The 27,998-nt window shown below is 48.5% G+C and overlaps 1 protein-coding gene across 1 annotated transcript; it reads right to left on the reverse strand.

Moving 5' to 3' along the window:
- Positions 1–131: 131 nt before the first annotated feature.
- On the reverse strand, positions 132–26,935 carry LOC117843287 (uncharacterized). The gene is made up of 4 exons (XM_034723855.2): positions 26,710–26,935; positions 24,746–24,997; positions 871–2,575; positions 132–788 (listed from the first exon to the last, which is right to left on the reverse strand). The coding sequence occupies exons 2-4, from the start codon at positions 24,988–24,990 to the stop codon at positions 480–482; spliced, it is 2,259 nt and encodes a 752-aa protein (XP_034579746.1). The 5' UTR covers positions 24,991–24,997; positions 26,710–26,935; the 3' UTR covers positions 132–479.
- Between the last annotated feature and the right edge of the window lie 1,063 nt (positions 26,936–27,998).

Below are 27,998 nucleotides of genomic sequence, written 5' to 3' on the forward strand. Positions count from 1 at the left end.
TAATAGGTGGAGAGCAAAGAGAGTGAATTTATCATGGACCCCGAGTGTAGTTTCTAAATAAGTGCCTTGTTGACATGACATTATATAAACTACACATAGAAGTTGGATCTGCCCTAATAAATATACATTCCTTAATCAATGCATAATGAATATGGTCCACACTGAATTAGCTTAAAGACTTCGATCATTGTTCAAGCTCTTTTGTTACGCCAGATACAAATTTTGCACACATGACACATGGAATACATGATAATAATCTCAAATGCTCACGACACATATATATAGTTCTCAGAAGAGAGGACGACGCGGTAAACAGATCAGGAACAAATTAAAGGGTCGCTACAAATTAAACAGCTGTTTTCGCGGCGACACCGCGACACACAACACCATGAGAGTAGTGCCACCATGATCGATGATCTCCCTGGCTCCTTCGCATCGATCTCCTTCGCATCTGGTGACACGAGAGAATCCATGCGCAGTCACATGATACGACAGGTGTCGTCATCATCGTCGGTAGAATTGGCCGCCCAATCCTCCAATGACCGTCTTCTATGTTTATCCACGACTTGTTGTGCCCTGCTCACAAGTTCACTGAATGGTACGGCCGGGTCGAGTTCGATGCTCTTGCAGATCTTGGCGGCTTCGGCGTCCAAGTCCGGAACCAAATCAGTTCCGCTGATCAGTTTCATGTATACAGTCTTACAAAGGGTTGCCAACGCTTCGTGCAGTTCTACGTAGCTTTTCGACCTGCGGTTCTCGGAGTCACCCTTTAGTACTTCCTTTACCACCTGCGACGTGGATTCATCAGCTCATCTATAAGGTTAGCGGAAACGGTAGTTAGTACTACTCTAGTTGACAGCGATTGCATACCTTATGAATGTCACGGATCATTGCACTGCTCAGATTTTTGAAAGCAGCGGCGTCATCAATATTGTAATGCCTACACATATGCTCCAGGATATCTGCTGCACTTTTTCTGTACTGCTTGTTCCTTTTCTTGTCCGTTACAATAACAGTGAGGGCATCGGCAATACCAACCTGTGCACTGAGGATCGACTTGGTACTGTTTAGACTTGTGAGGGACAGCTGCGCCAGCGATTCACCAGCCAAATTTCTGAAGCTCTTGCTACTGCCGTCGAGAAACTTGAGTACCAGTGAATTGATGAAGCTTTGTATGAGTTTCTTGCTTCCATCTTTGTTTTCCGCGGGCAACTTCTGCTGACTCATACTCATGGTGGATATCATTTGTGCTAGAGCCTTTATGAGAGATTTCTGCACCTCAGCATCCCCTTTGCATTTTTGACAGTCGATCATATTCTGTAGGGTTCCGATCCCATTTTGGAGTAATAGAAATTCACTTAGTTGGTGCACATTGTTGGGTTTTGAACTAGCAGACGGCGCGAGTTGGTTTATAAGCTGCATGCCTGGCCCTGCTATTGTCAACCATTCGTCATGATGTTCATTGCGGTGGAGTTTGTCACACTGTACAATCACCGTGACGATCTTCTTGATGATGCCATCCGTGTTGCTCATGTGCTTCAAGTTTTCATCATCCTTGGCGAGCTTCGAGAGGATCTTCATGCCTGTACTATATACTTGATACACTTGATATTTGTCTTCCGATCCTTCTGATTCCGATTCTTTGTGTTCGAGCAACGAACATATGTTCCTGATACCGTACATGATCTTGTCCAGACGGATCTCGCTGGCAAAATGCTCCACAATCCTCATGGCACGCAACCTCATCTCACTGATCTTTTTGCCATCTTCATCTTTGGAATCTAGCATCTGAACCAATATCTTGACGGTGTCGCTGGATAATGTCGATCCGATCATGTTTTTTATCAGGCTTTGCTGGTTCTTCACCACACGCTGCGGCAGGTTGACAACAGTTAGGTTAAATCTTGTCCCGGTGTTGTCGTCAGAATTTGATGCCGACGCAACCATTCTCCTTATCCGCGTGTGTTGCCTATCCCCCGTATGTTTCAACTGCCGGATAAGCGTGTCCAGGATCCTTGCCGCGGAAAGGTAGTTGTCGGGAGAATTGGAGTCCATCAGGTCCACAGAGTACGTGATGAGGTTCCTGCCCTTGGCAAACGATAGGTCCTTCTCGCATCCCTCCCTGATCATGCGCAGGTAGTCTGTTACTGTTTCGCGTGCCTTGTCTTCCTCGTCTATCTCGTATGCTTCGGCCACTTGCTTCACCAGCTTTTTCTCCTCGAATGCAGAGATGGCCCAGTAATAGAAGAGCACGCCCTGTAACAGAGCCAGGGAGTACAATATCAGTAGCGCCGGCTTCAAGTTTGCCTCTCCTCTCAACATGTTGCCGTGCCTGACAATTGTACGCCATAGACGCCACAGAGAGATCCAGGGGGATACAAACAGCCCAAACAGGTACAGCACAAACAGCGGGCACAGCAAAATGGTGAACACCAGCAGTCGAACCATCCCCCTTATACTGCAGAGCCGGTACTGATCCTTCCGCGCCAACGCAACGGAGAGTGCGGACTCCCGTAGGCGCTTGAACGAATACCCAATATGGCTTATATTCCTCTTCAGGAAAATATTGAATACGCTGTTTAACAAGAACAAGGGGGGTTAGCTAGCATCATGGTTGGAAAGATATATAGGATAATTATAGACGATCGATTCGGATGAGCTGATATTTGGCTTGTATTCCATCGAAGATCAATCAAGTTGGAACAAGAACAAGTAGTTTACGAAACCATTAGATAAAAGCCGCCCTACGTCCAGTCATGTTTTGTATTATCTCAGTGAATTAATACAAAGGGGTGCTAGGTTACAAGTCTTGTAGGCTAGGGTTTCGATGCTTAAAATGAAGGTACCAGTACCTATTTATTATATTGGGGTGATACGCTGTTGTATCTATATATCCTAGACTATCTCCTGACGTCGAGGGATCTGTTGAATAGAAGGCTGTTTCGTGTAAGGTTCCTGTTGTGTTTGGGTTCGGTACGGTGACTTAATCAGGTCGTCGACCTATTGTAATATTTCCAAAAATTGTAATATTTGAATGTGTGAGAATTTCGAAAAAATTCAAAACCTTTATGGTTTTATGTGGTGCTCATTTGAAAAGCTATGAATCCCTCTCACCTAAATTTCTTTTTCAAAACATGTGTGGCTGATTTGGGTCTTTTTGAGCTTTATTTGGATTCTTGCTTTTGTGTGATTTGAATTTTGAATTCAAACCAAAATTCAAACTAAAAATCAAAACCTAAATCTAAAAACCTAAAGCTAACCAAACCTAGCTTCTAACCCAGCCCACCTAGCCTAGCTTCCCACGCCAGCTCCGGCCGTCTAGGGTTTACGCTCGCTGGCCCGCCAACGCGCCTCGCCAGCCCAGCTATCACAGCCGCACGCTTCCCTCCGCTTCAGCCCAGTAGGCCGCTTCACTCGCGCTCCGCAAGCCGCCTCGCCGCTTCGGCCCAACAGCCGTGCCAGCCTAGCCACTCGCCACCTGCGCACCGGCCCAGCCCACCTGGGGCCACTATTCTTCTTCCTCCCGTAGACCGCGCGCGCGCCGCACGCGTTGGGTCACGGGCACGCCCCACGCTGCGCTGGCACGCTCTCCCGCCGGCCGAGCCCCGTGTCTTGCCTCTAGAGCCTTCCGCCGGTGGGGAAAGACCTCCTTGCCCTTTGCCCCCGCGCCGTTGCCCTAGTACAGCGCCATGGGATGACGGCCACGCCGCCCCCTTGCGCCTGCCCAAGGGATGAACGGCCGCCGGCAACCTTGCCCTTGAACCACCTTCGTCGGCTATAAAATGGAACCTCCAAGCCCTTGGGGCGCCGCCTTGCTACCAGGGAAGAAAGAGAGGAGGGCGGTGGGTAGAGGAGGATATAGATTTCCATCTGGCACTAACACGACGGGCCGGCCCGAGCACGACACGAAGAAGCACGGCCCGGCAATGGCCCGGCCCGTGAGCCATCGTGCTAGTGCCAGGCACGGCACAACATTAGTGCCGTGTCTGGACCGCCAATTCGGCCTGTAGTGTCGGCACGGGCACAGCACGCTTAATGGGCCGGCCCGCATAAGGCACGGCTCAAACGGCTATCAGCCATCGGATCCTCCTCCCCCACTCCATCCGACCGTTGGATCCGACCGTTGGCGGGGGCGCGTATATAAGCAAGGCCGTAGCCATCCGCACCCCCCATCCGTAACCCTAGCTCTTTTGTACCGCTCCTCTCTCTCTCTTCGCTCGCTCTCCTCTCTATCTGGCTCTCAGCTCTCTCCGCTGCGAGAGCGACTCTTTGCCTCCCTCCCTGGATCCCCTCCCTTCTGCCCTTCTCCTCCCCCTCCGGTGGCCTCTGGCCTCTGCCGGCACTTGCACACGGCACGGCCATGTATACTCCTATCACCTATTCTTGATCTCGCATTCTCGCTTCACGTTTTCCTTCTCGTCATCTCCATGTCGGCCTCACTAGGTCTCGACCCCGCGTCGATCTCGCCGGATCCGCATTAGAACTCGCCGGATCCATAGTCGGTCTTGCTGAATCTGTGCTTCGTCAACGTCGCCGGTGACTCCGGTGCTCCGGCTATCAAGGTAGGAAACCCTAACCCTAACCCTTGCTCAATAGATCCCTTATCCCTAACCCTAACTCTTGTTTTTGTGTAGCCGTTGAGGAACCGGGGCGTGGGTGTGTGACGATGGCTGGATCCGACGACGATGAGCCGGTTCAGGGTGGGTCGAACCAAGAGAGGCAGCTTTGCGGGGTGGCCGGAGATGATGATGAGGATGACATGCGTGAGGATGCCGCGGAGCTCTTCGGCCGTGCGGCTCAACCTCCCATCGTCCTCGAGCCCTGCGGTGATAAGGAAGTGGACGGGGACGGGGAAGAGAACAACGGTAAGTGCTCACACCCCTCTACCTCGGCCGTGTGGCTTGATTTCAAGAAGATATTCAAAATGGTGAATGGTAAGAAGGTAAGGTATGGAGCTAAATACATCCATTACTCTAAGGAGTACTCTGGGCGCTCTAGTGGTGGCACTGGTCACCTCACCCGCCATAGGGATAGATGCCCTAGAAGGCGTGAGAAAACTCGCATGTCTCAGTCACAAATCTCTTTTAATCCTGATGGTAGTATTCGTAATTGGGACTACTGTCCTATAGTTGCTCGTACTCAACTTGTTAGACTGCTTGCTAGGCTTGATGTTCCTATCTCTTTGGGTGAATCTTATGCATTTGAAGATTACATTAGAACTGCTCATAATCCTAAATTTATTGCAGTATCTAGGCAAACCACCACTAGAGACATGCTAAAATACTTCAATGATTGCAAGGATAAGCTTGTTGAGATTGTGAAATCTGCTGGTGTTAATTGTGTGTGTCTAACCTCTGATATTTGGTCTGGTAATGCCAAAGAGGGCTACCTCAGTGTTGTTGCTCACTACATAAACTCTGATTGGCAACTAGAGAAGAGAGTGCTTGGTCTTAGGCTGATTGATTGTTCACACAATGATCAAAATATTGCTGATCGTGTTGCATCTGTACTTGATGACTATTGTTTGACTGAAAAAGTTTTTGCTGTTACTTTGGACAATGCATCATCTAATGTTTTAGCCATGCAAAAGCTTAGACCTGTTCTTTCTAAATATCTTGGCATTGAAGTTGTGGAAGATGATAGGGATGACAATGCACATTCAGTTAATTCTTTGTTATTGCATCAACGTTGTGCATGCCATATTATCAATCTGATTGTTAAGGAGGCCCTAACTGCTCTTAAGCCATTGAGTGAGAAATTTAGAATTGCAATATCTTTCTTAAACTCATCTAATTAGAGAATTGCCGCATATAAAAGTTATTGCATTGCCACTGGTGTTAGGTCTAGAAAGTTTCAGCTAGACATGGAAGTTAGGTGGAATTCTACATATCTAATGCTTAAGCATTTGTTTCCTCATAAGGTCTCATTCACAACTTTCATCGTTGCTCAATATCCTAGGGTTGAAGGTGATCAGTTGCTTTTATCTGATGATAATTGGGCTATGACAGAAAGTGCTAAGATTTCTTGAACTGTTTTATGATGCTACAATTGCATTGTCTGGTGTGTACTATCCTACATCTCCACTTATGATTCATTATCTTGTTAAGATTGCTATGCACTTAAAGAATTATGCTAATGATACTCACATCAGACATGTGGTTCAACCTATGATAGACAAGTATAACAAATACTGGAGGGACATACCTTTGCTTTATTCTTTTGGATTCATCCTGGACCCTAGAGCTAAAATGAAAGGTTTCAATAGAGTGCTCAGGAGGTTGGGTACCCTTACCAGTACAGATTACAGTGCTTACCAGGTTAGCACTAGAGCTCGACTTACTGATGTCTGCAACAAGTATGAGGAGAAATATGGAGGTGTTAGGTTGAGGAGGACTGCACCTCCTAACCTATCTGGTAAGAAAAGGTCTGCTTGGGATGAAATTTATGATGATGATGATGTTGGTTCTGCTTGTGGCATGCATACTCTAGCTGCTACTCTAAGCATGGCTAGAGATACATCTGCAACTGCCCTTCTGCAGGCTGCAAGTTCTTCAGGTGGTAATGTTTCTGAACTTGTTTCTTACTTGGACTGTGACACAGTGAACCATTTAGATGATGATTTTAACATCTTGAACTGGTGGCATCAACACAAACTCATATATCCAGTATTGTCAACCATGGCTAAGGATATATTAACTATTCCTGTTTCAACCATATCTTCAGAATCCACTTTTAGTATGTCTGGCAGGATCATCGAGGAGCGGCGGAGGAAGCTAAAGCCTGACATGGTGCAGATGCTCACCTGCATCAAAGACTGGGAGGCTGCAGAAGCAAGGCTGCAACACATGGTGGAGGACAAGAACCTTGAAGAAGCTTTTAAAGAACTTTATCTTGATTAGTTATCATTTATGTAATGGGACTGTAATATTAAGTACTGGACTGTGATGAACTTTATAATTGGAGCTGGGCTGCACTCTTTTTTCTGTCTAGGGTTTCTCACAAGGGTGAGTTTTACCTAGATAGGTTTTTAATGAGGCAGCCATTGCACTAAAGCTCCCAATAAAATATTATTTTGTTATCTTTGTGACTCTGTCTGTGTGACTGTGTTGTGAGTTTGTGACTTTGTGTTTGTGAATATAGAAAGATAAGTTCTAAATTGCTTGTGAATCTCATTATTTTTGAATTATGCTTGTAATTCTATGTAAAAAGAGTGGTAGGCACACTTAGTGCCAGGGCCGGCACGGGCACTGTAGTGCCGCCGTGCCCTATGGCACGGCACGACACGCTAACTGCCTGTTAGTGCCGTGCCTGTGCTGACAGTTAGGCACGGCGGTACTACACGGCACGTCACGACTAAGTAATCGTGCCTGTTAGTGCTGTGCCAGATAGTGCCGTGCAAGATAGTGCCCGTGCCAGTGCCGTGCTGGGCGGCCCATCTGGCCAACTTTAGAGGAGGAGGGAGGGGGAAGGAAGGAAGAAGGAGGAAAGGGAAGAAAGAAAGAAGAAGGAAAGTGGGAGAAGAAGGAGGAGGGCGCCATCCGCGGGAAGGAGCCGGAGCTGCCCTCCATCACCTCCCATCCGTTTTCTTTCCGCACCATAGGCGTAGTGTAGCTGTGTAGATTGGTCACCGTCATCGTAGCTCACCGCCGGCCGCTGAAACGCCTTGCCTCGCACGCTCGCCGTTTCATTTCGTGCTGCTCGCCCTTGCCTACGCGCTCCGCAACCGCCTGCCACTCGCGCCTAGCCAGTCCGCTTGCATCACTCACGCCCGCTCGCCGCTTCGCACCGCTGCCATGCCTAGCCTCCGTGCCACTATCCGCGCACCGCACCTTGCAGGCACACGCCTTCGCCGCCGACGCGCGCTTGCTAGACCGCCGCTTGCGCTGTGCGCGATCACCGCGCCGTCTTGCCGCGCCGTTCACGCTCCGCACCGTTCGTGCTCCGTGCTCACTGTTGCCTAGCCATGCACGCACCGCGTCCATCCCACATGCGCCATTCACGCCCACCGCGCGCCATGACGTGCCGCACCGCCGCACGCCGCGCCACGCTGCCAGCCACGTGGGGCCCATCGTTGATCTTGACCAGGTCAACGCTGACATCAGCATGACTCGTGGCCCAACCCCGTGCTGACTAAATCCCCGTAATAAATGTTTTTCAGAAATTAAATAAATAATTAAATAAATCCTTTAATCTTTAAAAATTCATAACTAATTCATTTTAACTCAGAAAAATATGAAACCAGTTGCATTAAATTTGTAAAATAGAGTTCATGCTGTTTATAGCTAGTTTGGAGTTATTTGAATCTTCTAAATTTGGCTTTCTTGGAGTTTTTGTCTAGATGTAATGTCGTTTAATTTATGTTTCATCGTATCTCGTTTTATCAGACCCGAGCTACGACCAGGAAGACCTTCAAGACCCCATCTACTCTGAGAAGGACCCAATCGACTACAGACAAGGTTTCATATCACTCCTAATCATATAGATCCTATGCATGCTTAGTTGCTAGCGCTTTACTTATATTGCTTGCTTGATGATGATGGATTGCATAGCCAATGTTTTAGCCATACTTTGATAATTGTTTATCCTGTTTCCTTTTTGACCTACTTTTGTGGACTAGCTAAAGACCTCTAGCTAGTCCACCGTTTATTATCCATATACATGCTTTTGAGTTATGGATTGGCACTTGCCATGGTTTTGGTGATGGAATTCCTTGAACACTCTCGCGTGTGTTTTGGGTGAGTGTGATTCCTTGATGGGTACTTACAAGACTGAGCCGTGGTTGGTACTGAGAAGTGCCTTGCTGGGAGAGAGCTTTCTAGACTCTCTCCATACCCCATACCTGTGGCAGGTACCTTGTATGTTACTGAGGTGCAGGTGACGTACTTGTACGCAGCAGGTGCTTCAGCACGTACTTGTTGGTAGAGTGGTCTCTCTCAGCCGCTTAAGGATCGAGTCAGTTTATCACTAGTCATAATAGCTACTTTTTGTACTTACCGCTCGCTTACGTCCGGGCAAGGTTCGGTTCGAGACTGGTAGTGGATAGTGCTCTTCCTGTAGGACAATAGGAGGATCGTGTAAGGAGTTTGAGGCAGTGGCCTGCTCTGACCAGACTGCACCCCAACGTGGGTAGGTTTCACAGCTTCGAGGTCCTCACTGGTGATGGCATGCTCTGCAGCCGAGGACAGTTCCAGACTCTAGGAAATAGGAGAGAGCTATCCACTTACTAGGGCTCCAGCCGTAAGGTGGGGTTTGGACGACTAGCTACCGTTCATGCTCCACCCGTGCGGGTACAGTTGTACAACCTTCGTAGAGTGTATAAATCTATAGCTATAATCTGTGTCCACTAGTATGGGCAGTGCTGTTGACTACCGCTACTTCCTACTAAACTTCTCTTATGCTTCTACCTTCCCTCCTTTTGGAGATAGGTTAGCTTTTGCCATTGAGATGTGAGGGGAGGGAGCTCTCACATCACCTAGTGTGTTTGGATGCTGGACCCTTTGGGTGAAGGATCTGGTATTTTGTGCAAACTTCCTTGTTGAGGTGTTGACCTCGAGATATGTGCTTTGCTTCCTTGATTTGCTACTGTTACTGCTGCATAAACTACCACAACTATACATAGGTTTTTACCCATGCATGTAGTATAATTCCCCCGTTTCCCTAGCTTTGTTGCTTTTGGGAGTTGACATGGCCTACCCGCTTCTCGGGTAGATGCTGGCTTTTCAGGCTCAGAACCCAACTACGACTTCGACAACGACGGCTAAGAGGGCTAGGGATCGTGCTTTGCTCAAGTCGCATATGAAGATGGAGTTCGCCATAGTTTCCATTTCCGTTGCATAGATGTTTTACCTTTCATGATTCAGTCATGTTGGACTTGTACCGGCATGTGCCGTTGAGATGTACTCGTACTCATGTTACTTATGATGATAATGTACTCTATTTTTCTCTCTATTCTGTGTTGTATGGATTTGTAGTATCTGAGACAAGGATTCGCACGTGATAGCCTCCTAGGACTATCACCGAGGTGCGTAGGCTTGAATCCTCAGAAATGGGAATTTGGGTCCGTTTCAGCTAGTATCAGAGCCATACTTGACTGTAGGACGAGCCCTAGCGATGGACGATAGTATAGGAAGCCTAAACCTATTCTTTTTTGAATATATACCATTGTTATACAACTCCTTGAATTGTTACTATTATTACCTTATTTTACTCTAACTTATACGGCTTACTAACTACCATAACTACGTGTTCCAGATGACTACGAAGGAGTGGCGTACGTTCTTGGGAGACGGAGTATGCTACGGAGGCTTCTGCACTCTCCTCAACGAGTGCTTGGAGAGAGCCGGAGTCCGCACTTCCCGCATGCTTTACGAGGGCCGCATGAGGGATAGCAGGGACTCCGTGCCCACGGAGGTATGGTTGATAGTGCCGATAGACCCTCGAGTGCCTGAGATGGAGAAGGTGGTGGTGCTTGCTTTTGAGCTCTCTATCTTGGAGGCCCATAGGACGGCAGCCAGGAGGGCCGTGCGTGAGGTCCACGCACAGCTTTGGGACTTACTGGCACACACCCCCTACCACTTGTAACGACCTTGGTTAACCAGCCGAGTTAATCTTAAGACAAGTCCCTAATCCAGCTGACTCAGCCTTTCCTGAGCTTGAGCGCCTAAGGTCTGGTTCTTAGCCCCAACCCCTGAAACCCAAACTAGACCGCCGGTTCTTTTCTAAGTCCCAAAGGCAGTGTTCCTTCCAATCTTGAAGCTGTGGAGAACCAGAGACCGAATGGTGGACCCCCAACCCGTTTTCCCGGTTCTCTCGAGACAAAGGCGCCAACGCCAGCGTACGCCCCACTTCAGAGCTTCCCCGCCGCGTGGCTCGATCTCTCCGACGCGCGTCGCCTCGCCCAGTCGCCGGCCACGACAGGATGGATCAGAGCGCCTTCCTCCCAATCGCAGCAGAAGCCCCTGCAGCCCTTTTTGCGTCACCTCGTCTCGCTCGCACCCTCGCCGGCCGTGCCAAGGTGCCCCGTTGCCGCCATGGTAGAGTTTTTGCCGCTGCTGCGTCAGACCGCCTCGCATCCCGCACCCATCACCTCGCCCGGATCCCCGGCTGCAAGCCCAGATGCTTTCCAGCTTTTCCGCCTCTCCACAGTCGCGCCGCGCACGAGCTCGCTCCATGACGATACCGCCCCCGCCAACCATGGCTCCGGCAGAGACAGCTCTTTTTCTACTTCGCCAGTGATGTGCCCCGGCAAGCCGCTGTTTTGCGCTCGCTCGTGCCGCCGCTCGCCCTGTCACCTCGCCTGTTGCGACCTCGCTTGCAGCGCCTTCTTCCTGTCACGCTAGTCAAGTCCGCCACCCACAATCCACCGCTTGACGCAACCAGACCCTGCTCGCCTTCGCCAAATCTAAATCCCGACAAAACCGCGCCTGCGCCGGCCTTGTATCCAGTGCCCAATGACCAAAGACCTTGTCTCCGAAGCTCTGTTCCGCCGCCCATCGCCGCTCAATCACCGCCAGGGCAGCGCACTCCATCCTTTTCTTCCCAATCCTCGTGCTGTTCAAACTCTCTCTCTCTCTCTTCCGCGCAGCTATAAAAAGGAGTACTAGAGCCCCCATCGGAGTTTCCTTCGCCATCACTGTTTCGCTGCCCCATACTCTGCTCGCACTTGAGCACTGCTTCTTGAGCTCTTGAGAAGTGCCCCTCTCCGCTCAAACCCGCTTCTCCCCAACCCACCAGCCGCCTGATCCTCCGCCCGGTGCCAGAGCTTGCTTGTTGTCCATAAGAAGCACCGCCGTCGCCAGAGCACCGTCCAACCTCGCCGCCGCCCAAGCTTTAGCGCTTAAGTCTTTCCGCCCAAGTCTGTTCCTTCCCGACCCCAAAACTTCACCAGTAGGCCTAAACGTAAGCTGCCGACCCCTTCCCGGTTTGCCAGACCCCTTTTTCATCTCGTCCGACTCTGTCTGTTTCGCCGACCCTTATCTACCTCGCCCGAGGGCTCAGCTGTATCTTTTTCTTTGACCCGAGGGTATCTGTGTAAAATATCGGGGACTTCTCTGTGTTAAGTCTAAGGACCCCGGTACAGTTATTCCTTAAGTTTAAGGGTCAGATCATAATTTTATCCCCATCCGACCCTTTTATCCTGTTTTCCCCCGACTGAAGTTGAACTCCCCCACCTTTCCTGTAGCTTTGCTACAAGTGTCTGAGCTAAAGCTTGCAAGTGTTGTTGAAATAACCGCCTAAGTGCTAACTCCTGCATTTGCATTCATGTAAAGCTACATCTCGCCGACAGCACCTACGAGTTGCATCCAGCGCCTGAAGACGGAGCAGTAGCTGAGTCGCCGATCGCAGAAGCCGAAGCAGGACCCGCTGAGGACCCGTCTACCTCCACCCCGCTTGAAGGCAAACCCCAGAGCATGAACCCAACTTTCTAAACTCGCACATGCTTTCCTTCTTATGTATGTGCATTTACGTATAGGAGTTGTTTGAAACCATAGATGCATGCCTTAGTTCCTTTGATCTGAACACTAGTCTGTTGGGTCTGAGTAGTTGCAATGCTTAATAGGACTCGGTAAAAGTTGAGTGATTTCCTGTCACTCGCGAGTTATAGGAGTTGGTTGTTCTCCTTCTAGTTACAACTATAAGGATGATGGACGGGGCAGGGTTTTGGTGAACTCTTTTGGTGGTCGGCTGATCGCCCTGTCTGTTTATTTAATCTGTTTAAGACCCGACAGTGGTGGTGTTCGTGATCAATTGTTTGAAAGTACTAATCTCATACCTATTATGGGATGGGGAAGCCTAGTACCTGATTGAACCTGGACGTGAGCGGTCGATCCACTGTCTCTGGAACGGAGTTTCCCCTGCGGCCGCATGTGGTGGCAAGTGTGGTCACGGAACGGCAGAGGCCGGATCTGTGGAACCTTGCACCAATGGAAGTGGACCCGACACGGGTTAGGGAATTGATGGGGACAGCCGACACAGGAAGCAACACTCGGTGGTGTGCGGATGTCGTGAGGTTAGGTTCGCCATGCATGGTTAAAGAACTCGAATCGATTCATCTGCCTCTCACAGTTTGAGACTGATTGATCGCTATGCTACACTAAGTAAATAAGGAGTCTGATGATGACATGGTCTTGATGATCGAGCTTATATACATAACGTTGGATCTATGCTTGCTTAGTATAAGTTGCCAATGTAGACTGGTTAATGAACTTAGAATCTGAGCTAAAACGTTGAAGATAAGGACCTAAAATAGTTGGTTTTGGCAAACAAAACCCCTCAGCCAAAGAGCCCCGCATGTCAAGAAGTGGTGGAGTAGTTTTTCCCACCGGTCGGTTAAGCCTTGTTGAGCTTAGAAGCTCAGCCTTGTTGTGGCAATCTCTTTTCACGTGAAGTTGAAACTTCCGAGCTTGCTGTTGTTGGCAATTGGCCACCCCAGCTTCCTCCTGGGTGGACGGTCGAGTGGGATCCTTCCTCGGACGGTGGGAATGGGATCACTGATGTCCTGTTTGGCCTCACCAGGGACATCCGACCCCCGGCGCTAGTGTAACGACCTTGGATAATCAGCCGAGTTAATCTTCAACCGAAGTCCCTAATCCCGCTGACTCAGCTTTCCGTAGCTTAAGCGCTCAAGGTCCGGTTCTCAGTCCCGACCCCTGAAAACCCAACCCAAAACCGCCGGTTCTTTCTAAGTCCAAAGGCAGTGTTACTTCCAATCTTGGAGCAGTGGAGAAAATGAGACTGACTGGTGGACCCGCAATCTTTCCCCGGTTCTCTCGAGACAGACGCGCCTGAGCAGCATGCGCCGTTTCAGAGCTCCCCTGCCGCGTGGCTCAACTCCTCCGACGCCCGCCGCCTCGCCCAGTCGCCGGCCGCGACAGGATGGATCAGCGCGCCCTCCTCCCCAATCGCAGCGGAAGCCCTCTGCAACCCTTTCTGCCTCGCCTCGTCTCGCTCGCGCCCTTGCCGGCTGCGCCAAGGTGCCCTGTCGCCGCCGTGGCAGCATTTTGCCGCTGCTGCATCAGACCGCCTCGCGACCCGCGCCCATCATCTCGTCGGATCCCCGGCTGCAAGCCCCGATGCCTTTCGGTTTTTCCGCCCCTCCACAGTCGCGCCCCCACGAGCTCGCTCCGCGACGATACCTGCCTCGCCATCCACGACTCCGGCAGCGACAGCTCCTTTTTCCACCTCGCCAGTAATGTGCCCCGGCAAGCCGCTATTTTGCGCTCGCTCGCGCCGCCGCTCGCCCTATCACCTCGCCTGTTGTACCCTCGCTGGCAGCGCCTTCTTCCCTGTCACACGCCCGTCAAATATGCCACTCGACGCGACCAGACCACGCTCGGCTCCGCCAAATCTAAATCCCGACAAAGCCGCGCCTGCGCCGGCCTTGTCTCCAGTGCCCAATAGCCGAAGACCCTGTCTCCAAGGCTCTGTTCCGCCGCCCCTCGCCGCTCAATCACTGCCAGGGCAGCGCACTCCATCCTTGTCTTCCCGGTCCTCGTGCTGCTCAAACTCTCTCTCTTCCGCGTAGCTATAAAAAGGCGTACCAGAGTCCCACCGGAGTTCCCTTCGCCATCGCTATTTCGCCACCCCTACTCTGAGCGCACTTGAGCACTGTCGCTGAGCTCTTGAGAATTCCACTCTCCGCTCAAACCCGCTTCTCCCCAATCCACCAGCCGCTTGTTCCTCCGCGCTGTGCTAGAGCTTTCTTGTTGTCCACAAGAAGCGCCGCCGCTGGAGCACCGTCAAAACCTCGCCGCCGCCCAAGACTTAGTGCCTTAGTCTTTCCGCCCAAGTCTGTTCCTTCCCGACCCCAAACCTTCACCAATAGACCCGAAGGTAAGCTGCCAACCCCTTTCCGGTTCACCCAACCCCTTTTCCGTCTCGCCCAACCCTGTCTATTTCGCCGACCCTTATCCACCTCGCCCGAGGGCTCGGCTGTATCTTTTCCTTGACCCGAGGGTATCTGTGTAAAATATTGGGGACTTCTCTATGTTAAGTTCGAGGACCCCGGCACAGTTATTCCTTAAGTTTAAGGGTCAGAGCATGAGTTTATCCCCATCCGACCCTTTTCTCCTATTCCCCACCAACTGAAGTTGAACTTCCCCCACCTTTCCTGTAGCTTTGCCACATGTGTCTGAGCTTAAACTTGCAAGTGTTGTTGAAATAACCGTCTAAGTGCTAACTCCTGCATTTGCATTCGTGTAGAGTTACATCTCGCTGACGATACCTACGAGCTACATCCGGCACCTGAAGACGAAGTTGTAGCAGAGCCGCCGAGCGCAGAAGCTGAAGCTGAACCCGAACCCGCTGAGGACGAGTTCCCCTCCACTCTGCTTGAAGGCAAGCCCCGGAGCATGCACCCAACTTTCTAAACTTGCACACGCCTTCCTTCTCATGATTGTGCATTTACGTATAGGAGTTATTTGCAACCATAGATGCATGACTTAGATCCTTTGATCTGAACACTAGTCTGTTGGGTCGAGTAGTTGCCATGCTTAATAGGACTCGGTAAAAGTCGAGTGATTCCCTGTCACTTGCGAGTTATAGGAGTTGGTTGTTTCTCTTTTGTTTACAACTATAAGGACAATGGACGGGGCAGGATTTTGGTGAACTTCTTTGGTGGTCGGCTGATCGCCCCGTCTGTTTATTGAATCTGTTAAGGCCCGACAGTGGTGGTGTTCGTGATCAAGTATTTGAAAGTACTAATCTCATACTCATTATGGGATGGGGAAGCCTAGTACCTGATTGAACCTAAACATGAGCGACTCGATCCACTGTCTCTGAAACGAAGTTCCCCTGCGGCCGCACGTGGTGGCAAATGTGGTCACAGAACGGCAGAGGCCGGGTCTGTGGAACCTTGCACCAAGGGAAGTGGGCCCGACACGGGTTAGGGAATTGATGGGGACGGCCGACACAGGAAGCGACCCTCGGTGGTGCGCGGATGTCGTGAGGTTAGGTTCACCATGCATGGTTAAAGAACTCGAATCGATTCGTCTACCTCTCACAGTTTGAGACTGCTTGATCGCTATGCTACACTGAGTAATAAAGGAGTGTGATGATGACATGGTCTTGATGTTAAGCTTATATACACAATGTTGGATCTATGCTTGCTTAGTGTAAGTTGCCAATGTAGACTGGTTAATGAACTTAGAATATGAGCTAAAACCTTGAAAGCAAGGACCTAACCTTGTTGCTTTTGGCAAACAAAACCCCTCAGCCAAAGAGCCTTGCATGTCTAGAAGTGGTGAAGTAGTTTTCCCACCGGTCGGTTAAGTCTTTTTGAGCTTAGAAGCTCAGCCCTGCTTGTGGCACCTCTTTTTCAGGTGAAGTTGAAACTTCAGAGCTTGCTGCTGGCACTTGGCCACCCCAGTTGCCTCCTGGGTGGACGGTCGAGTGGGATCCTTCCCCGGACCGCGGGGATTGGGATCAATGATGTCCTGGCTGGCCTCACCAGGGACATCTGACCCCGACGATTAGCTTTCGCTATGTTTTTATCTTCTGTTGTTCCTTTCAACCCTTGTAAAACTCTGATTTCAACCAATGTGTAATGAATTGTTAAACCCATTGGGGATTTGTTGTATTCTCTGGAACCACTCACCTTCGTGTGAGCTATGCTAACTCGGTCCTATTAAGTGGTTAAATCGGATGAAATCCGACGGCACATCGAGTTAACTTGATTAAGGCATGAGGATCGCGTGTTAAGCGACTTAACCGTGCTTTAGTTGAGTTAATCCGAGGTGTTCCACCATGGCTAGCTTCCGCTATGTTTTGTCTTCCGTTGTTTCTTTCGAACCTTATAAAACTCTGATTTCAAACAGTGTGTAATGAATTATTGAACTAATTGTGGATCTGTTGTATTCTCTGGAACCACTCACCTTCGTGTGAGCTATGCTAACTCAGTCCTGTTAAGTGGTTAAATCGGATGAAATCCGACGGATCGTCGAGTTAACTTGATTAAGGCATGAGATTCGTGTGTTAAGCGACTTAACCGTGCTTTAGTTGAGTTGATCCGAGGTGTTCCGCCACACCACTGCCTGCCTTGGGTGTGTCACGGTCCTGGAGACTTCGAGAGAGCAGCCCAGGAGTACCACCAGGATGCGTACGAGGAGCCCAATTAGAGGTACAGGGTGGCTGCCTGCTGCATCCACGTCCAGGACCTCACGTTGTGCCACTACGATCGTGAGATGGAGGCTCTACGCAAGGGCTGGGACAACTGCATCGAGACCAACGCCATGCTTGAGTGACAGATCGAGGGGCTCACTCATTGCTTGGAGAGGCTGGACTAGACGAACCGCCACCTCCACGATGAGATCAACACCACACCAGACCCCTACGATGATAGGGATGCTTGGAAGATTGCCATGCTGGAGACGAGGGTTGCTCGAATGGAGGACGCGATTCACGCTAGGGACAAGCTAATCAATGAGAAGAACACCAAGCTCAAGGAGAAGGAGGAGTTGGTTGAGACCTTGGACGCCGCTCTAGCCTCCAAGAATAGCGTCATCGACAAGCTTCACCACCACTTGCACAGGAACTACTACAACATAGTCCACCTTGGCTCACGTTGCTACCATGTTAGGGACTTGGTTGAGAGGCTTCAGGTCATTTGGGAGTGCTCAGACCGCAGGTGGATGATGGAGTTGGAGGATATGAGCGCTTGGATTCTAGTTGAGTACAGGAGGGAGCCTCATGTGGAGACCTTTGAGCTACCAGTGTCCCGGATGTACATGCAGGAGTTGTACCCACTAGATAGGGTCTCTACAGAAGACATGACTCGAGCTCTCACCACACTCACTCAACTGTACGGAGGTGACCCACTGGAGCTACCTGTCTACTCGGACGACGAGTCAGGTCTGTGGAGGGGCCCTACTTTCGAGTACCACCCCGGTGATGGAGACGTGGACGATGAGGACTTCCCACTCTCCGACTGAGGGGTTGCTTATGTTCTAACACTAGATGAGTTAGTCTCACCATGATGTCTTAGTTTAAAGTCTACCACCATGATGCTCGATGTAGTAGTATGATGATGTGATCCTCGTATAATCTTGAAAGTTTCTGTTGTACACCTCGAGATACACCTCTTTTGTATGGTGCCTATGCATGAGTGATATGGAGTTTCATGGATGTTATGGTTCTTATACTTCTTATTGTCTGTGTGCATTGTTTGTGTGTTTTATCTTTATATTTCTCTTAATAAATTAATTAACCCCCTATCTAATATCTTGAGAGTAACCACTGATTATGATCTCATTTGGAACATATGTTGGGACTAAGGAGGTCAGGATGGTTGCTACACCATTTCGAAGAAGCGGCCAACGAGGATAAGCCTAACCCCGATAGAGGTCGTGGTCATCGTGGAGGTCACGCTCCCCGAGGTGTACTTCGTGGAGGTCGTCGTGGAGGATGTGGTGGCCGAGGCCCAGAGATGGAGGCATAGGGAGACACAGCTAGTGCTGAGGGAGAAGCACAGCAAGAGGATTAGGAGGACCAGCAGGACGTGAACGCAGGAGGTGCAGAGGAGTAGCAGGCACCGCCACCACCTAACCTTGGAGAGGTGATGGCCGTTCAGACGCAGCTTATGCAGACCATGGCTGATGCTTTGCTCCAGGTCAACCAGCAGGGAGGATAGTGCAGGAACCCACCAGTTGAGACCTTGTAGAGGAAGGTTGCATGGTTTACCAAGCTTCGTCTGCCCACGTTCAACAACTCTGACAACCCATTAGATGCTGACGACTGGCTGAAGGAGATCAAGAAGAAGCTGGACCTGATAGACTCTACTGACGAGGAGTGTGTGGCTTTTGGCACTACCAGCTGATTGGGACAGCACGTGCTTGTTGGGATAGTTACTGCAACTCTCACACCGACCCAGCTCACATCACATGGGATGAGTTCGCTGCAGCCTTTCGTGACCACCATATCCCTGAAGTAGTCATGGATCGCAAGGCCGACGAGTTCAGGAACTTGAAGATGGGGAGCATGAAAGTGCAAGAGTATGCCAACAAGTTTCAGGAGCTGATGAGGTACACACCGAACAACACCAACACAGACAAAAAGGAAGATGTACTGGTTTCGCATGGTTTTGCAAGGGACTGCACCGTGGGATGGAGATGCACTTGTTCGCTCACGACTGCTCGACTCTGCACGCACTTGTGGGCAATGCACTTCGAGTTGAGAAGTCGAGGCTAGAGTTTGAGGAGGTTCGTGGATACAAGAGGAAGCGTCAGGAGCAGTTTGGACGCCCAGGGCCATCTCAAAAGCCAAGGACAGCACCCCTGCAGTTTCAGCAGCCAATGCCGCACAGCTACCCACCACAGCAGCAGTAGTATAGAAACCCCAGTGCAGGAGGTGGAGGTTCAGGTATGTGGAAGCCGAGACCCTAGCAGTCTACAACACCTTAGGGCGCAAAGTCGATTGTCTGCTACGCGTGCTGTCAGCCCGGTCAAAAGTCGTTCGAGTGTCCGCAGAAGGCTCTGGTAGGAGGACAAAACCATACCGGTCAGTACCAGACTCCCGTCAAGACACCCGCACAAGGAGGATAGCCATAGAGGAACCCTGCAAGGATAGCTTTGCCACCTACTCGAGGATGCCTGAACCACTTGACAGCTGAGGACGCAGCAGCAGCGTCGCTCTCGGTGAGTTTTTAGTTGATTCAGTTAAATCTACAGTTCTGTTCGATACTGGTGGCAAGTTTTCCTATGTTTCAACTAAGTTTGTGGAAGAACGGTATCTCCCCACTACGCCTCGACCAAGGCCTATTATCACAAGTTCTCTCCTAGGAGAGGTCAGGAGCACTCTAGAGTGCAAGACAGTTCCGTTGGTGATTAAGAAGCAGCGGTTCCTAGTAGATTTGACTGTGTTGAAGTCTTCAAGTATTGATGTAATTTTGGGGATGGATTGGATGGCTAAGCACAAGGGACTGGTTTCATGCAACCCCCGCTTCATCAGATTGGAGCATCCGAGAGGAGTTCAAGTACAGTTTGAGCCGTTGTACCCCAAGACAGCCCCAATGCTATGCAGCTTGGACTCCAAGATGCTTAAGGAGGTACCCATGGTGTGTGAGTTTCCCAACGTGTTTCCAGAAGAGCTAACATAACTACCCTCGGATCGAGACGTGGAGTTTGTGATTGAGCTGATACCCAACACAGGACCGGTAGCACAGCGTTCGTACAAGATGTTGGTCGATGAGCTAGATGAGCTGAAGAAGCAGTTGAAGAAGTTGCCCAAGAAGGGTTCATTCAATCAAGTGCTTCACCGTGGGGTTTGCCCGTTCTGTTTGTGAAGAAGATGGATGGATCTTTGAGGGTGTATGTGGACTACCGAACTCTCAACTCCATGATATCAAGAACAAGTACCGTTTGCCTCGAATTGACGATCTGCTTGACCGGCTTAGGAAAGTGAAGTTTTTCTCCAAGATTTACTTGAGATTGGGATACCATCAGATGAAGATTCGAGAGAGTGACATATCCAAGACCGCTTTCACTACTCGGTACAGGTTGTACGAGTTCACCGTGGTCTCTTTTGGCTTGACCAACACACATGCTTACTTCATGAACATGATGAACAAGGTCTTTATGGAGAAGTTGGATAAGTTCGTGGTAGTGTTCATTGATGATATTCTGATCTACTTTGAGACAGCTGAGGAGCACAAGGAGCACCTTCGGATCATGCTAGAGAAGTTACGGCAGCATCAACTCTACGCCAAGTTCAGGAAGTGTGAGTTCTGGATAGAGTAAGTTGCCTTCCTAGGTCATGTGTTGTCTACAAAGGGAGTAGCCGTTGACCCAACTAAGATTGAAGCAGTTACAAAATGGGAGCAGCCTCGCAATGTGATAGAGATCAGAAGCTTTCTTGGTTTGGCAGGGTACTACAGGAGGTTTATTGAGAACTTCTCCAAGATAGCTAAGCTGATGACCGCACTGCTGAAGAACCACGTGAAGTTTGAGTGGTTTGAAGCTTACGAGAAGAGTTTTTAGGAGCTTAAGTTGAAGCTTACCACCACTCCAGTGCTAACTCTGCCTGATATCAATAAGGACTTTGTGGTGTACTGTGATGCTTCCAAGCAAGGTTTGGGTTGTGTGCTAATGTAGGAAGGGAAGGTTGTGGCCTATGCGTCAAGGCAGCTGAAGAAGCATGAGGAGAACTACCCAACACACAACTTGGAGTTGACAGCTGTTGTGCACACTCTTAAGATTTGGAGGCACGACCTGATCAGCAACAAGTGTGAGATCTACACCGACCACAAGAGCTTAAAGTACTTCTTCACTTTCGAGCTAACCGCTCAACAAAGGAGATGGCTGGAGCTCATCAAGGACTACGAGTTGGAGATCCACTACCACCCCAAAAAAGACAACGTTGTGGCCGACGCTCTGAGCAGGAAAGCCTACTGGAACAACCTTATGGTGAAAGAGGAGCAGCCTAATCTGTGTGAGGAGATGGAGAAGCTTAAGCTGGAGATAGTTGAGTAGGGACAACTTTATGAACTACAAGTGACATATGACTTGGAAGACCAGATTAGAAAAGCATAATTGCAATGTTCAGAAATTGAGTCACTTCAGGAACAGATGAAAAAGGGAAAGGCAACTCATTACAGGATGGATGACAAAGGTACCGTTTGGCTGAAGGACAGGATCTGTGTACCCAAAGATCAAGCTATCCGTGAGTCTATTTTGAAGGAGGCCCATGACTCGAGGTACTTTGTTCATCTAGGATGCACTAAGATGTACTAAGATTTGAAAGAGAGGTTCTGGTGGAAAGATATGAAGGTGGACACAGCAAACCACGTCGTCTGTTGTGACACTTGCAAGAGAGTGAAGGCTGAGCACTAGAGACCAGCAGGACTGCTTAAACCGCTTGAGATACCAGTTTGGAAGTGGGAGAACATCTCCATGGACTTCATTGTAGGTTTTCCCAGGACTCAGAAAGGAAACGACTTAATTTGGGTGATTGTGGACAGGCTTACCAAAGTAGCTCACTTCATACCGGTGAAGAGCACCTTCAAGACTGAGAAGCTTGCAGAGCTGTTTGTGGACAACATTTTGAGGCTACCTGGAGCACCTAAGAGTATCGTGTCCGATAGAGGTCCGCAGTTTGTTGCCAAGTTTTGGAGAAGCTTTCACAAGGCTATGGGGACTACTTTGGAGTACAGCACAACATTCCACCCACAAATAGATGGACAGACCAAGAGACCAAATTTTGGAGGATATGTTGAGGGCTTGTTTGCTTACCTATGGAGCTGATTGGGTGGGCAGTTTGTCTTTTGCCAAGTTTTCCTACAACAACGATTAGCAAGCCAGTCTCCAAATGCCACCGCTTGAAACTCTCTACGGGAGGAAGTGCAGGACACCTCTGATGTGGTTCGAGGTTGGAGAGAGGGCACTCTTTGGGCCAACAACTATCAAAAAGGCTGAAGAGAATGTGAGCAAGGTCCGAGAGAACCTCAAGATTGCTCAGAGTCACCAAAAGAGTTACGCAGATAAGAGAAGGAAGGACTTGTATTTTGAAGTTGGTGATCACATCTACCTCAAAGTCTCACCGCTTCGAGGAACCAAGAGATTTCTGATTAAGGAAAAGCTTGCGCCAAGGTTTGTGGGACATTACCAGCTGATCAAGAGGATTGGAGACCTCACCTACAAGGTTGCCTTAACGGAGAGCATGGCTGGAGTGCACCCGGTGTTTCACGTCTCACAGCTGAGAAAGTGTTTAAGGGTTCCCAAGGAGGAGGTTCACACTGAGGCACTCAACTTGCAGGACACTTTCGAGTATGCTGAGTACCCAGTCAAGATCTTGGACCGTGCAGTGAAGGCTACGAGGAGGACTTCCGTGCCGTACTGCAAAGTGCTTTGGAGCAACCACACCGAGAGGGAGGCAACTTGGGAGAAAGAGGCAGATTTGAAGAAGGAGTTTCCACACCTGTTTGAGGAGGCTGAAGCTTAAATCTTGAGGACGAGATCCTTGTGGGGAGGGGAGAGGGGGGAGGGGGGGACTGTAATATTCCCAAAAATTGTAATATTTAAATTTGTGAAAATTTAGAAAAAATTCAAAACCTTTATGGTTGTATGTGGTGCTCATTTGAAAAGCTATGAATTCCTCTCACCTAAATTTCTTTTTCAAAACTTGTGTGACTGATTTGGGTCTTTTTGAGCTTTATTTGGATTCTTGCTTTTGTGTGAGGTTTGAATTTTGAATTCAAACCAAAATTCAAACTAAAAATCAAAACCTAAAGATAACCAAACCTGGCTTCTAACCCGACCCACCTGGCCCAGCTTCCCGTGCCAACTCAGGCCGCTCGCCAGCCCCCGCACCAGCTGGCCCGCTCGCTGGCCCGCCAACGCGCCTCACCATCCAATGTCACTATTATTGTTCAAATTAACATCATTTGTCATTAGTTATATATATATATATATATAACTTTATAGTTTCACATTGTTAGATATAAATAGCGTTGAATACGGATGTAAAATCGGATAGAGAAAATAAATGAAAAAAGAATTCAGATATATCCATTTTGGTACCACAGTGAATACGGATATCCATATTATCGTTTTAGGGGATACGAATATCGAATAATTCGGATACCCAAATCCACATTTCCACTCCTACCTCTATGACTCAGAAGTACGGAGTTTGATACAATTTCGAAGGTAGAGTGGTTGAAAAGAGATGTGACATGAGGTGTAGTTACTGAATTGTCCTCGAATGTTCTCCGGGATATAGTCATTTAGTCGCAATAAGTTATAATTTTAGATTATTACAGTTCGACTTTCTATAAATAGGGATTTTTTAACTAAAAAGATGCAGAGTATCCGGAGTTAATGGAAAGCTCCATCCAAAGGTCTTCTTTCATTTTAGTACCTTTTCATTTTGCATATTAGTCTTAGTTTAGCTTCGGTTTGGGTTTAGCTTGGGAGTAGAGATGGCAACAGGTAAATACCCACTAGGTATTGCCACCTCATACCCGCACCCGTCAACTATAATTTTACCTGTTAAAATACCTATACCGTGAACATGTATTGGAACTTACCCATACCCATACTCGTGCGGGTATTTGTACCCGACAGGTAACCTGTACCCGATATAGAATAGTAGGATATTGAACATAACACATTATAAAATGCACAAATCAATAAATATGAATAAATAAAAGCAAGACATGTGATAATTTTTAACCAATCAATAGTATTACAAATAAGAAAATTATTAGTTGTTAAACAAAGTATAAATTTATAAACTCATCACCTATTATAGATAGGTATATTTTACCCACGGGTATGCGGGGTATGGGTAGTATACATCTATACCCACACCCGCTTACCCGACAGGTAGATATTTTTGATCATTAATATATCCACGGGTAAAGATACGTTTTCATACCCACCTCCTTATTATCGGATAAAACCCATCAGGTACTCGGGTTTCAATTGCACATTGCCATCTCTACTTGGGAGTGTTAGTCCGGCCCAGACCTGTAGGCAACCTAAGTCCTCCCCAACGGTTTGGCGTTGATGTCTTCCCGTTTCTGTTCCAACGTTTCCTAGTACTATAGTAACGCAACTAAATCATCCAAATCCTTTTAAACAAACAGCAACATGCTAGGTAATTTAGTTGCCGAATCTAAGCTAAACTAACCTAGCTACCAGTAAATAATGTTTATCATGAACCAGACAAACCTAGAAATTTCTTCTCGCAATTGAGGGAGATTAGTCACAAAAACAGTGAAATAATAAAAGAAACAGACTTGAGATTGACTCACCTTGTCTGAACGAGTGTAATCACCGTGAGACTCCAGAAGTCCTCTTTCCCTAGCAGGGTGACGAATCCACCTAGGAGGACAACGGTGGACCACGTAAGGACCAGGATGCCTGTCCCCGTCACAGCCATTGACAGGTAACCCATGAACACCGCATAGTCGTTGATGAAATGAACTTCTGGCCATTTCCCGTCAATGAGCCCAAGGTAATGATGACGACCGGCATTTCTATCGACTCTGCTGGGCATTCTTCCTCTAGATAAGTTGATTAAAGACATGTAAGCAAGCTGTTGGTCGAGTATACCATGGTTGAAGCATGATAAATACATATCATCGCTCATCCGCACTAATCACTTCGCATTAATTATAAATCAGTCAAATACTCATCTATAACACCAAATGAGTCTACCATGAAAATATATTTTCATGATTGTTTTGATAATACTAATTAATTTGGTGCCAATATTTTGATATATTTTTACGTCAATTTGGTCAAATCTAAAATAGTTTAACTTGGTACAAACCTAAAAATAGCTATATTTTGGGATAAAATGAGTATCTACACAAATTAGGTATTCCTAAAAGATTCTGACATTAATCAAGAAAAAAAATAAAAAAGAATGCTTTTGAGACATTGACACACCACCATCATCGGCCATGACACCACGAGCACGACCAATCCCGAGAACGGGAAAAACGTAGTCGAGATTGTCTCACCGTCACACAGACTTCCGACGACCGGTTCTGGTATGGTCGGGAAGAGGGTTGAGGGAGGCTTGGTGGTGGTAGTCGTTCTGCCCGCGTCGTCACTAGGATTGGGCATAATTAACAGATGACCGAGAACCGAACCGGTACACTAATCAACCTCTCAACTATCTAAACCGGTACACTAATCATTCCACCTCGGTTTAACAACAACGGTTTAGTGGCATGTGACACTGGTGACCGAGAACCGAACCGAAGTTCTGACCTTCGTTATTGACTAGCACCAAACGCGCTGGCCGATGATGGTGGTGGGTTAGGGTACAGTGCGGGTGTGCGGCACGCTGGGTGGCACCCATTGACCGCGCGCTCAGTTTGATTGTTTATAGGACCTCTGGGACTTGATTGTTTATGATGACCCATTGACCCGGCCCGGGGGAGCTGGATTCTCTTTTAAACACCTTCCTTACCTCTACCAAACTTTGGAGCAGCCAACTCGTAGGTCTGAAGGCCTCTCCTAATTTATTTTGGTGGCACAGGCGAAGGAGTACGTTCTCAACACGTGCCCAGCTTCTAGTGGTCTACGAAGGCATACATGATCGATAAATGTTTTGTGCTAAGAGCAAGTATAATAACGTGAGACAAGTTGGCTGAAAGAGTTGCCATATTAGACTAGCTAGTGATAAGATGAAGGAGAGAAGCTAGAGAGGAAAGAGAACAAAAACAGGCTGCAAGCTTGTAGCCAGTTGAGACACAAATTCGTAAAGGCTTTATGAGAGAAATTATATAGGATATTCTGATAGATAACCATTATATGAGTGAATTATTATATATGTTGGCTGTAGGTAACATGGCAGTAGTATAAAGTCAGCAATGGCTAAATTATTAGCCATACTCTAACAACTTGACGCTTTGATGACATCACTGACAGTGCTAGCTGGTCATCCAAATTGAAAGTGCTCTACAAGTCTATAGATCTATTCGAATTCAAGCATATATGGGCAACAAGCAAAGGTTACGCAGTAGATCTTAGCTAGAGGCGGCGGTGAGGCTGTTGGCGTTTCGGACGGTCTGCCGCGCCTGCGGTGTTTGGGTGCGGATCGACCTACTGCTTGACACGAGTCTCGTTTCCAATAGGAAAGAACACAAAACAGAACGAAGAACAACGCTATCACTTGAGAACACGCAATAATCGAGGTTACTAGCTAGCTGGTTGCGTGTGAGCAAAAGTGCATGTGCAAGGGAATTGGATCAGAGTGGCTCACCAGGAGAGGAGATCCCCGACGCCGGACGCCGTGGTTCTTGCTGGAGGGAGGAATAAAGTCGACACTGGAGGGAGTTGGTTCCCAGGATGAGCTAGGCCGGAATGCCCCAGTACGTCCTTGCATATAAATGACGAGCGGTGACGATCAGCGGGAATAGGGATGCAGGCGGGGCGGGACTACATGTTACGCGCCTTACCAAATTGCCATTTGCTCAATGGGAGCTGCAGCTTGCTTATTTTTTATTGGTCCTCGAATTCCCCATATTTTACATCCTGGTTTTCTATTTCCCATCAAGAAACGGGTGTAGGGGTCCATTGGTTAGGCAAGTCAAAATAATCACTACTTGTATAGTCCAAGGTCCTGTTTGATTCTCCTCAACTAAAATTTAGTTAGCTGGTGGCTAAAGCTTTTATTTAGCTAGCTACAGCTAATTAAATTAGTTAGACTATACTACTCTTCGTCTACCCTTCGTTAATTGTGGACATATAGTGTGGTGGCAGTGGAAAATTCGGAGGGAATAGGTAGGGGTATTTTGGTCTTTCAACTTATTTAGCTAGGTTCAACTAGCTAAAGGGATAGTGCACACCTTCAGTCAAAGTTTAGCTGGATTTTAGCTGTCCTTTCTTTCTCTCGATCCCATTAGGGGCGGACCCCTCTATGGTAATAAAGAAATGGATAAAAAAGGGACTTCTGCTACAGGCTATGCCACCCATTACTTACGAGGGAAGTCGCATCCGTCCCAACACATGAAAAAATATTTGTTCATGTGATTTGCCTCCTCATCCAGTGATTATCCATCATTCCCTTGTAATTGTCACTTGGATGGATCAGGGTGATGTCGGCGCAGTGTCTTGAGGGCATAGCTTCTGCTTGGCGTTTGAGGGCGATGATTTGGTGGGGCCATGCGCTAGTGGTGACCACGAAGTTGGCATGGAGGCTGGTGTCAGGCATACACCCTAGGTCCACGAGTAGGCCTTGGATGGCCCACCAAGGGACGTACTCGGACAAGATCAGAACAAGGATGGGCGTATCCTACTCAGACTAGTCAAGTATGTTTATGGAAAACTACTCGGGCCATTACCGAGTAGAACTCTGTAATAGTACCCGACTAGGACTCAGACTTGTAACCCTACCCTCCCGTGTATATAAGGGCGGGCAGGGACCCCCCCTCAAGGACACACGAGGACAACTCCAGTTCATCAAATACAAACCAACACACAGGACGTAGGGTATTACGCGATCTAGCGGCCTGAACCTGTCTAAATCGTGTTCCTTGCGTTACCATTGAT

This window comes from Setaria viridis, chromosome 2 (assembly GCF_005286985.2).
Source record: "Setaria viridis chromosome 2, Setaria_viridis_v4.0, whole genome shotgun sequence".
In the NCBI taxonomy this organism is placed as follows: Eukaryota; Viridiplantae; Streptophyta; class Magnoliopsida; order Poales; family Poaceae; genus Setaria; species Setaria viridis.

Excerpts from the sequence above, each read along its gene's own strand:
- LOC117843287 (XM_034723855.2), bottom strand. The coding sequence starts at position 24,990 with ATGCCCAGCAGAGTCGATAGAAATGCCGGTCGTCATCATTACCTTGGG. Across the intron at positions 2,576-24,745 it reads ATTACACTCGTTCAGACAAG|CGTATTCAATATTTTCCTGA; the intron begins GTGAGTCAATCT and ends CTTGTTAAACAG. Across the intron at positions 789-870 it reads TGATCCGTGACATTCATAAG|GTGGTAAAGGAAGTACTAAA; the intron begins GTATGCAATCGC and ends TCCACGTCGCAG.